Source organism: Otolemur garnettii, unplaced genomic scaffold (genome assembly GCF_000181295.1).
Source record: "Otolemur garnettii isolate 467f Iridium unplaced genomic scaffold, OtoGar3 scaffold00098, whole genome shotgun sequence".
NCBI lineage: Eukaryota > Metazoa > Chordata > Mammalia > Primates > Galagidae > Otolemur > Otolemur garnettii.
Window position 1 is genome coordinate 6,879,808 of NW_003852493.1, and position 12,269 is coordinate 6,892,076.

General features: G+C 35.8%; 1 protein-coding gene across 5 annotated transcripts in view; it reads left to right on the forward strand.

Annotated features, from left to right (window-relative positions):
• The window catches only part of MARCH7 (membrane associated ring-CH-type finger 7), a 54,980-nt gene that overhangs the window by 29,847 nt on the left and 12,864 nt on the right, over positions 1 to 12,269 (forward strand). For 4 of the 5 annotated variants that reach the window (XM_012808986.2, XM_023516808.1, XM_023516806.1 and 1 more), the window contains exons 3-5: positions 5,353 to 5,542; positions 7,036 to 7,203; positions 9,337 to 10,441. In XM_012808986.2, coding sequence (XP_012664440.1) covers positions 5,353 to 5,542; positions 7,036 to 7,203; positions 9,337 to 10,441 — 1,463 coding nt within the window. Of the gene's footprint in view, positions 1 to 5,352; positions 5,543 to 6,261; positions 6,317 to 7,035; positions 7,204 to 9,336; positions 10,442 to 12,269 lie in introns of those variants that run through there. The other variant, XM_023516809.1, reaches the window with a different exon arrangement.

Genomic DNA, 12,269 nt, shown 5'->3' on the forward strand with positions numbered 1-12,269 from the left:
TAAAATGTGGTCAGGATAAATACAGGTAGAATATTGAAAGAGGTTGTAATATTGATAGGTATTACATAAACCCTGCAGCATTTTAAAGTTAAACTTGGACTCTTACTTTGGATATCAGCTAGATCACAGAGAAATACAACCAACTCTTTAATGTGTATTATTCATAAGGAAAAGAAAGATACATAGTTTCTCAGAGGAAGCAAAGCTTGGCAGTTTGCTCTGAACATAGACAGTGAAATAATGATAGTATCTTCAGTTAGTATTCCTACTATAAGTACATAACTTAGTTTAGTGAAACTGTCTTCTAGTAAAGCAGTGTAGACAAAGGATATGATACCAAATTACAGCATAGTTAAAGTAGTTTGGTAAAGAACAACAGTGATCCAAATATTTTTACTTTTTTGGTAGAGTGTCTCATGGTTTAAATGTTTTGAGTCCTTCCATTTTATATTAGTGAATTTTTTTGCCTAGATTTCTCATAAAGTTGGACATGGGATGGATCCACATATTCTTAAGATCAGCCAATGTCTTTTTTATGAAAATTAAGAAGACCACTCTTTTTTTTTTTTTTTTTTTTGAGACAGAGTCCCACTTTATCACCCTCAGTAGAGTGCGGTGGCATCACAGCTCATAGCAACCTCCAACTCTTGGACTTAGGCGATTCTCTTGCCTCAGCCTCCCAAATAGCTGGGACTACAGGCACCCGCCACAATGCCTGGCTATTTTTGTTGCAGTTGTCACTGCTGTTTTTAGCCAGCTGGAGCCAGGTTCGAACCTGCCACCCTTGGTATATGGGGCCAGTGCCCTACCCACTGAGCCACAGGTGCAGCCCTAAAGACCACTTTTTTTGTTGTTGTTTTTTGAGACAGAGCCTCAAGCTATTGCCCTGGATAGAGTGCTGTGGCATCACAGCTCACAGCAACCTCTAACTCCTGTATGCAAGTGATTCTTCTGCCTCTGCCTCTCAAGTAGTTGGGGCCACAGGCGCTCACCACAACGCCCAGCTGTTTTTTGGTTGCAGCTGACATTGTTGTTTGATGGGCCCACTCTGGATTCGAACCTGCCAGCTCAGGTGTGTATGCCTGGCACCTTAGCCGCTTGAGCCACAGCCAAGAATATTCATTCTATTCTTCATGAATAGAATGAATATTCTTCATAATCATTCATTCTATTCTTCATGAATAGAATGAATATTCTTCATATTCATTCATTCTATTCATTTTGAATAGAAACAAGATTCTAAGTTTCTTCCAGAGTAGTGTGGAAATGGGTATTCCACATGAATATTAAAACAGTGAAGAGCTCACAGTTGCAAGTTGTTGCTTAAGGCTGAGATCATTTTGATTTGGAAACTTTTTTTTAAAATTTCAGTTTAGCAGGATATTACAAACAATTATATTACGGTATTTGCTGATCTGCAAATTTTTCAATAGCAGGATTTATCAGTCATTATAACTCCCAAATTACTTGCTTAAACATCCATTATGCACAAGATTGTGTGCTCTGAAGACAAACTTACTCTCTGATTTCATTTGGCCTCAACAGTTCCAGATAGAAGAGATAATATATTGCTAAATGAATCCAGTACTTTCAGAGGGCAAAGAAACTGTTTCAAAGTGAAGATACTTTAACAATGGACAAAAATGGATTGTAGAAACCGAGAAATAGTTTAATCTTTGAGTTTATGCCACCAGCAAAACTAGTCAGGATTTTCCCTTTTGTATGCTGGTATTAACATTTTTCATCTCTAGGGTGGTATACAGATTGCACAGGGTAACTTTTGAGTTGTGGATCATGAAAATTGTTTACTGAAAGGTGAGTATGTCTGTAGTCCTTGAGCACTTCAAATTTTAAGTATCTAAAATGGCATTTATTGTTTTATTGCAGTGGTTCTCAACCTTCCTAATGCCTCGAAGTATTTTCATTGAGAACTGCTGCTTTACTGACTAAGTCTGTTCCTCTATAGTAAATACTTGTAAACGAATGGCACAGTCACTTATCTAAGTAGCCAGTGCCAGGAAACTGAAGTGGTTTTAGACTATTTCTTGATTTCTTCTTTCTTTTTCTTTTTTCTTTTCTTTCTTTCTTTCTTTTCTTTTTTTTTTTGGAGACAGAAAAAAATGCCACAATGCCTGGCTATTTTTTGTTGCAATTGTCATTGTTTAGCTGGCCCAGGCTGTGTTCTAACCTGCCACCCTCAGTGTTTGTGGCTAGTGCTATAACTGTTGTGCTATGGGAGCTGAGCCTATTTTTTGATTTCTTATGTTATCTCTAAATCTAAAGAATTTTTATCTTACAATTTTTCTCTGTTCTTATTACTTTTGTTGCAGGAACTTACTTCTTGCTATTTCAATGGTTTCCTAGTTGCTTTTGCTACTTTCTGTCCATTCCATCCATTTCATCTTTCACACTTCTAAGGGTCTTCTATATAGTAGTTTGTCTGACATAGTCCTTCCTTAAGTGTTCTAAATTTATTCAATTTAAAAGCCATATTGTGAATTATGTCCTTCAAGTTTTAAGAGGGTAGTAAATAACCATTTTAAAAAATGGGGACAGATTATGTGGTATTTGCTATGTTAGATGTTCTATAGTCAAACATGACAGGTTTTTAAATTTTTAATTAAAACTTCTTTATTTTGGTTTCTGATTCCAAAGATCTTAGAACCATTGGCCTATAAATTAAGGTCCCATAGAGCCCTAATAATGATATGTAAAATGGTTTACTTCTGATGAATTTTATTTCTTAGGCTAGCTCCAGTTTATTGTTTGGGTTTCTGGGGAATATTGATAAAGAATGGATGTGAGGCCAAGTTTGTGCTAAGCTGAAAAATGTCATATTCAATTTATAAAATATTCTCTGGACAGAGGATGGCTAAAATTCTGATCTAGCCCATTCCTACTTTTTTCAGCCTTCTGTCTTCTGCTTTCCACATATGTCCAGTGGTGTTACTGTGAACTAATACATGTGGGGGGTTTTTTGTTTGTTTGTTTTTTTATTGAGACATGGTCTCAAGCTGTTGCTTGGGTACAGTGTTGTGGCGTCATGGTTCATGGCGGTCTCCAACTCGGGCTCAAGTGATCCTCTTGCCTCAGTTTTTTTTCTGTTTTTTAGTAGAGACTGGGTCTCACTTTTGCTCAGGCTGGTCTCAAACTCATGAGCTCAAGCAGTCCACTCAATCCTAGCCTCCTGAGTGCTAAGATTACAGGCGGGAGCCACTGCACCTGCCCTAACACACGTCTTGAATGCATGCAGTATGCTTCTTATAATCGAAGCACAATAGAAGATCACATAAATATTATATTAACGTCTTAGAAGTCTGATAGTAGAATAGTTCTTATCTGTAATGCCCTTTATTTGGCTACTCAATGAACTCTAGTTTTTGCTTTCTCTAAATCTTTCTGCCTCCCTCAGATATTTTCTATAAAACATTCAATGGGCCTCCTGTTATATTTTTTATATTATAATTATACTCTAGACCAATGTTTTTCAACCTTTATGATCTCTCAGCACACTTGAACCTATAAACTTGTAGCAGACTTAAATTTAAAAAAGAATTATACTTACTGTGCTTTGAACTTCTTTTGAAAATAATTTAATTAATGATCTTTAAAAAATTTTGTGAGATCCTCTAAGATCCTCTCACAGCACACAAGTTGAAATTCACTGCTCTAGAACTTCAGTGGCGCTCATGTTTATCATGAATTTGAGATTTAATAAAGACTGAAATTATGGCCTATGCATGATACATTAAATTTTTAACTCTTTTTAAGCAAAATAACACTTAAAGGGATGTTTCATTTTAATATTCTTTAATACAATAAACCATTTATTGCCTGTTTAATTTACATGTTAATGTATCCTAAATTACTTCTATCGTAGGAGTCCTGGATGTCTCTGAGCAATTTACATATTATATGCCTGATTTTTTTTGGAGGGGGGTGTATGCAAGTGAGCATGTAGATAAGAACTTTGCAGTGAAGGAAATTTTTTAATAAAAATACTAGGACAATTTCAGTAGTTGCTGTAGAAATATATTCTTGTTATTTAAACCTAAATTTTTAAAGGCATAAACTAATTCCCTTTTATGCATTACATTGAGTATACTGTTTTAGTAAGTAAAAGAATTAAAAGTAAAATAGTTTGTACATTATTAGTAGATTTGTATTACAAGTTTTGTGTATGTGTTAAAAGAACCATGAACTAAGAGTTCTGAAATGGTGCCTTATATAGTTTGATTTGATTCATTGATGAAAAAATTTCGGATGGTAGAATTTTGTTCTTTTTTTTTTTTTAGCATACCATTATTAGTGTTGTATAACATGTTCTTGAGAATAAGCATAAGAAGAGTGATATGTTTTTTATTACCTGAAAAAATGCATTTTTTACTAAGTATTCATAATCATTTTATACGTTGGTGTTTTATCTACATTTCAGAGGACAGATTGAAAGTTTGAAATAATAAACCAGGACAAGCCAGGAGGGGTGGCGCATGCCTATAAACCTAACACTCTGGGAGGCCAAAGCAGGTTGGTTGTCTGAGCTCACAGGTTCTAGACCAGCCTCAGCAAGTGTAACACCCCATTTCTAAAACATAGCCATTTCTAAAAAATAGTTGTAGCTGTAGTCCCAGCTGCTTGGGAGGCTGAGACAAGAGACTCGCTTGAGTCCAAGAGTTTGAGGTTGCTGTGAGCTAACACCCCATGACACTGTACCAATGGCGAGACAGTGAGACTCTGTCTTAAAAAACAAACAAATAAACCAGGGAAACTGATTATAAAGTGTTGCTTTTCAGTGTTTCATATTGTGTGGTATTATATACTATTATAAATATGTACATATATTTATATACAGATACAAAGAGAACTAAATCAAATTGGTAGCTCCCCAACATAACTATTACATAGTAAGGGCACAAGTGGTAGAAGGAAACAAAGACTAAGAAAACTACAAGGTAGAAAAATTGGTGCTTATAAGGAACAAGTGGTCCTTGAGAATTTATTAGAGGATTTAGGTTAAATTTAATTCTTTTTGTTTTGTTTTAAGACAGGGTCTTACTTTGTTGCCCTCAGTAGACTGCCATGGCATCATAGCTCACAGCAACCTCAAACTCTTGGACTCAAGCGAACCTCTTGACTTAGCTGGGACTATAAGTGCCTGCCATAATACCCAGCTATTTTTTAGAGACAGGATTTCGCTCTTGCTCAGGCTGGTCTCAAACTCAAGCTATCCACCCACCTCGGCCTCCCAGAGTGCTAGGATTTACAGGTGTAAGGCACCGCACCTGGTCTTTGTTAAATTTAATATTGAGTGCAAGTATTTTGTTCCTTAAAATCATATTTTTTAACTTACAGTCTACGTCAGCATCTGCATCACCATTTCAGTCTACATGGTATAGTGAGTCTGAGATAACTCAGGGAGCACACTCAAGATCACAAAACCAGCAAAGGGATCATGATTCAAAAAGACCTAAACTTTCTTGTACAAACTGTACTTCTACCTCAGCTGGGAGAAATGTTGGAAACGGTTTAAGTGCAGTATCAGGTAAGAATTGAGTTTCTGTAAGAGTAAATCTACATGTATTTTGGGCAAAAGCCTTTTTTCCTAGATGTAACATGGTTGTTCTTAGGTTTAGGATTAAGCAAGCACAATCTGTGTTAGGACAGTAGATCAGAAATGGTAAAAGTGATGGGTGTTCTCCTTGTTATTACAGGAGATAAATTAGAATTGTTAACTAAGAAAGTCAACTTTACTTATATATATATTATATGCTAAAAATATTGCCAAAACCTATCTTATATAAATGATGAACATTGTGGTATATAATATTTACTTTCAGAAAATATGGAAACTCTTCAGTTAAAAAAAAATAGTTGATGGTGTTCTACTGAGAGTTCCATACAAGGAATTAGCAAATCACAATTCTAGCCCTGTAACTACTTGAATGGGATTGGATAAATTAATTAGCTACTCTGGGATTTAGATGGTCATGAATAGACCATCTAAATTTATTGGTAGGATTTAAATTTATTGGTTGGTATTTTGTATTCAGAGACAGGTATTTCTTGCACAAATTGAAAAGATTTTTTGTTGAAAGGACAGGGGGCTTCTTCCTCACTTACAGTCCTCTTGAAGTGCGATGTTAGCTGATCATTTTAAGGGGAGACAAAACTTATAACACATTTGGAGGGAAAAATTCTTAAAATGCTTCTGTATTATTAATTGAATTAGTGTAAGCGATTCCTTTCTATTTTGATAGGCAGGACCGCCATGGGAAAGACACTGCCCATCTGAAGGATATTAAGAGTAGTGTGATGGGTAAGAGCAGACTGACCTTAACTTTGTAGACAAACCACTGTGCCAGAGATATTTTTGTTCTCTTCTACTATGTGAAAGCATAGCATTAAATACACTGGGCTATTTCCCTTAATGAAGAGGAATTGTTAAGGCTTTTGGGACTAGGTAAGGAAGAATAAAAATTTCAAGGTAAATAGGGGAAAAGAAATTTTATACTTAATTTTTAATTTACTTTTAAATGAAATCATATCCAATAAAATTTAGATAATTGTGACAAAACTCCAATTCTTAGAATAAAGAAACAAATGTGGTATATTTCTGATAAAATTGTGTTATAACCCACAATACAATATCTTCCATTTCAAGATGGCTTTGATTTTGGTGATTCTTTAACAACACTTTCGTTGACTTTTTGTCAAATTCCACATCTTTGGCAAGATTTGTATTTTTGTTTTGTAATCATTTTACATCATGTTCATACTGTATGGTCAAATGTTAGGAAAAGTGACTCAGACATTGACATCATGTATGGGGGTAGATTTTAATGTTAAGCGGAAAAGAAAGAGTAGAAAGTAATAAACAATTAGTTCATTAGTAAATAATATTTTGCTATTTTTGCTGCTAATTGCAACTGTGTAACTGGGATTCTTATAACAGTAATTCCTCTCTGTATTACTGAAAACTTGTATCAGAAACCTTGAAAGCTGTCTCTGAAGTAGAACTTATTCAATTATTTTAAGATTCTTCTTGGAGGCATAATCAAGTTCCCAGGTCTTCATCAGTGGTACTTGGATCATTTGGAACAGACTTACTGAGAGAGAGGAGAGATTTGGAGAGGAGAACGGATTCCTCCATTAGTAATCTTCTGGATTATAGTCACCGAAGTGGTGATTTCACAACTTCATCATGTATGTATAAACTACACTGTTAAGTATACCTAATCTACTATTCCACTTTCCTCATTATGTATATTACTAAAATAACAGTACAAAGGAAGAAATGAAGTGGTGAATCTTATGCCCATAGGAAGATTTTAAAATAGCTTCATATAACTTCAGGTGCCTTGTTTGTTGTTTTGCTTTAAAAATATAAAATATATATTGACTTGGCACTTGTAGCTCAAGTGGCTAGGGCGCCAGCCATATACACCAGAATGGCATGTTCGAATCCAGCCTGGGCCCACCAAACAACAGTGACAACTACAACTTAAGAATAGCCAGGCATTGTGGCATACTCCTGTAGTCCCAGCTACTTGGGAGGCTGAGGAAGGAGAATTGCTTAAGCCCAAGAGTATGAGGTTGCTGTGCCACCATGGTACTTTACCCAGGGCAATAGCTTGAGACTCTATCTCAAAAAATAAATGAATGAATGAATAAAATATATATATGAGTATCCAGATTCTGTCTGCCCCTAAATGTTTTTACTTGCATTTTTTACTTTTTAAGAATATATGTTACAAAGTAACATACTAAATCTTAAAGACTCAAATAAAATTTGCCCGTAAGATATATATCATTTAATAAGTACTACTTAAATTCTGAAGTAACTAAAGGTTGAAATCATTTAAAGGCAGAGTTTAGAATGACTTTAATATAACAGGAGGTGCCTTTATTTTCATTAAATTAACATAAAGATTCAGTTGTAGCCTTAAACTTTCAAAAATAAACAAAACTTATCTGATTGAAGGAAAAAAGTGCCAGTTGAAGTTGACAAGTATAGCAAGCAAGTGGTTCTGAAGGTAATGTGTTATCTAGGTTGATCGTTAACAGGAAGTTACAGATTGAACTCCTTGTTCTATTCTTCCCTCTTTCTCACTTCTCTCCTTGTCTCAGAAAATACATACATATGTGGACACACACACATATAACAGACAGATGTAGAGTTTGATTTAGAAGAAAACACATTTTGTTTTTAAAGGGTTAGATTACTGTTATTGGGATAGGAGTTTGCTTTATTTAAGAACATTTTTTTCATTTGCTTGGATGGAGAAGCTTTAGTAGACAGAACCCAATAAATTGTAGAACCCAATTCTATAGAACCCAATTTAGTAGACAATACCCAATAGATTTGGGGTTATGTATAAAAGTACAGGATAGAAAAACAAACATAGTCCCTGACAGTTTTTCCTTTCATGAAGTGTCATGATTCAAACCATCAGTTAAGGAATTTTTTTTTTTTAATATAGATTTCAGAACCTATTCTGATTCATAGTTCCCAGCCAATATTTAAAAGCAAAGGTATGTCTTGAGTCATCAGGGATAAGAACCACTGCTGTTCACTTGAAAGAAAAGATGAAAGGTCGGAATTTTTAGCTATTAGCAGGGTTTGTAATAAGGTTAAAAATGACTTTTATACTTATTACACAGTGTCTGGAAAATCTCTAAAACGGTTTCCCTATGATGATTTTGCTTTTAATCATTTTAAGAGTCATTTGCATTGTGTTATTTGGCTTGTTTAAAATATTGTGTCATTTTAGGTTGCTAGCCATTCTTCTATCATATCAATTTTTGATGAATAAGTTACCTTCATCAACTGTTCGTGTTTGTATAAGTTCATAATACATTTCTTTTGTATTTGTGTTGTTGACTTAACACACCACTACTACATTTTACCAAAAGGAACATAAAGAGAAATATGTTTGTGTTTTTCCTATAATAATCATTAAGATCTATAGTTACCAGCAGCACCTGTGGCTCTGTGGGTAGAGTGCCAGCCCCTATACCGAGGGTAGCTAGTTGGAACCTGGCCCAGTCCAAACTGCAACAAAAAAATGGCATTGTGGCGAGCACCTGTAGTCCCAGCTACTTGGGAGGCTGAGGCAAGAGAATCACCTAGGCCCAGGAGTTGGAGATTGCTCTGAGCTGTTAATGCCCCAGCCCTCTACTGAGGGCAATAAAGTGAGACTCTCTCCAAAAAAAGATGTGCAGTTAGAATATGACTGTATTCAGTTTGGCAGTGATTAGTAGTTAATAAATGCAAGTTTAATAAAGTGATCAAATTATTTCACGTAATCAGTTACACTTTCTTCTTTTCAAAAACAGATGTTCAAGACAGAGTTCCTTCTTCATATTCACAGGGAGCAAGACCAAAAGATAACTCACTGAGCACTTTACAGTTGAATACATCATCCACAAATCACCATTTGCCTTCTGAACATCAGACCATACCAAGTTCTAGGGACTCCAGCAGAAATTCTTTAAGATCAAATTTTTCTTCAAGAGAATCAGAATCTCCTCGGAGCAATACACAGCCTGGATTGTCTTATGTTTCTAGTAGAGATGAAACTCCAACCGTAAGCAACTCAGAAAGGGTTGTTTCATCTCAAAGATCATTTCAAGAATCCTCTGACAATGAAGGTAGGCGGACAACCAGGAGATTGCTGTCACGTATAGCTTCTAGCATGTCATCTACTTTTTTTTCACGAAGATCTAGTCAGGATTCCTTGAATACAAGGTCATTGAGTTCTGAAAATTCTTACATTTCTCCAAGAATCTTGACAGCTTCACAGTCTCGTAGTAATGCAGCATCAACTACTGAAGTTCCTGATAATAGGACATCTGAAACTTCTCAGGGATTTCGGCTTCTTAGGCGAAGATGGGGTTTGTCATCTCTTAGCCAAAATCATAGCTCTGAGTCAGATTCAGAAAATTTTAACCAAGAATCCGAAGGTAGAAATACAGGACCATGGTTATCTTCTTCATTTAGAAATAGGTGTACACCTCTGTTTTCTAGAAGGAGGCGAGAGGGAAGAGATGAATCTTCGAGGATACCTACCTCTGATATACCAACTAGATCTCATGTTTTTAGAAGAGAACCAAATGAAGTGGTTCACTTGGAAGCACAGAGTGATCCCCTTGGGGCGGCTGCCAACCGGCCACAAGCATCTGCACAGTCAAGCAGTGCCACGAGAGGTGGCTCCACATCAGATTCAGCTCAAGGTGGAAGAAATGCAGGAATAACAGGGATTCTCCCTGGTTCCTTGTTCCGATTTGCAGTCCCTCCAACACTAGGAAGTAATTTGACCGACAATGTCATGATCACTGTAGATATTATTCCTTCAGGTTGGAATTCAACTGATGGAAAAAGTGATAAAACTAAAAGCGCATCTTCAAGAGATCCAGAAAGACTGCAAAAAATAAAAGAGAGGTAAGTTTAAATACCTATGTTGAGTCTGTGAAGTAAGGATACACTACAGAGAGAACTTATTTCTAAATTGAGAAACCCTAAATTGGCTTCTCATAAAATTGATATGTGAAATTTCTTAACATTTGCATTCAGTAAAATGGTACTGCCACATACGTAAATAAATGGGAATTAATAATGGAGGCTAGGCACTAGGGATGTGAATTGCACCAAAAAATAAAGGTTTTGTTTTTTTTTTTAACCAGTTTAGGATACAGATACAGGTGATAAGAAAAATCTCAATCATGGCATAGATCTTGTAGCCCAGTGGTTATGGCGCCTGCCACAAGCACTGAGGCTGGCTGGTTTGAACCCAGCCCTGGCCTGCTAAACAGCAGTGAAAACTGCAACAAAAAAATAGCTGGGTGTTGTGGCGGGTACCTGTGGTCCCAGCCACTTGGGAGACTGAGGCAAGAGAATTGCTTAAGCCCAAGAGTTGGAGGTTGCTATGAGTTGTAACGCCATGGCACTCTACTGAGGGTGACATAGTGAGAAAGAGTCTCAAAAAAAGAAAGAAAGAAAAATCTTAATCACCTACCCTGCACTTTGGTAGAGTGCCTAAATGTAATTGGTAAGAAGAACCAAGTATTCATGGATTACCAATAAATCTGTTAGAGCCTTTACTAAAATGATTTATTTATCATTTATTTGTATTCTTCACCTCGTATCCTTTTTTGGAATAAAATAAAATCAGATGCACAAATTTTTATTTTGTCATCTTAGTCTAGTTACTCAGTATTAAAATAGTTTTTATGGTAAAGTAGGATAGAGTGGTACATGAAAAATACGCATGTAGGAAGAGGACATAAAGCTAAAGTTGCAGGTTAGTGGTTTTTTGGGGTTTTTTTTTCATGAAGGCATAGTATACTACAGCTATAGGGAAGCATAGTTGTTACTGTAGAACTTTTTGTTTGTTTTTTGTTTTGTTACTTTAACAAGAAAATACTTTTCAACTCTAATAAAAGAAGCCTTGCACATTTTCTGAGATGTTTAGCATGGGGCTGTCAGACTCTTATTTTTCCTTTTATAGGACAGATTTACCATGTGGCCATTATCTTCCTGTTTTAAACTGTTTAACATTATCAAGTTCGAGTAAATCTCTTTCTACAAGAAAGGAAAAACTTGGTGTTTTTCCAAGAGCTTTACTCTACCCTGGTAATGTTAGCTTTAATGTTTGCTTATTATAGCAAATTCTGTGCTGCAAGCCATCTGCTAAGGAATGCAGTTGACTGTTATATTTTTTGTTCTCAAGATTTAGTTGAGTGTAGTAATGTAAGCAGAGGGCAAAGCAATTGGTTAGTGATCTTCTGAGAGAAGAAAATTGAGCCAGCACCATTCTTTCTGGTTAATTTATAAAGCAGCATTTGTTGGTTATTTTGCCAGGGGTAGGGGGAGAGTGCAAGATGGCACTTATACATGTGTGTCCTTCCTTGTTCATGTGTTCCTTTATTGTATTTTACCTCATACCTGAACATTTTAAGACATTTTATATCTAAATTTTTTTTTCAGAATATAAAAGCTTTAATTTATATTAGAGGGGAAATGAAGGAGAAGAGATAAGAGAGAAGAGGAAGAGAGCAGGCAGTGGCATCCCAAAGAATGGAAGATGCTAGCCAAGATATTTTACATTTAAACTAATAAGGATATATAGAAAATTTGAATACACTGAGTGGTTATGCCATAGAACCAAGGTGAGGGTCTACAAGAAAGGAGAGGAGGCCAGTCTAGGAACAAGGAAAGACTTCAATAGAGGGGGAAAGCAGAATGGAGACTGACCAGCTTAGCTCTCACA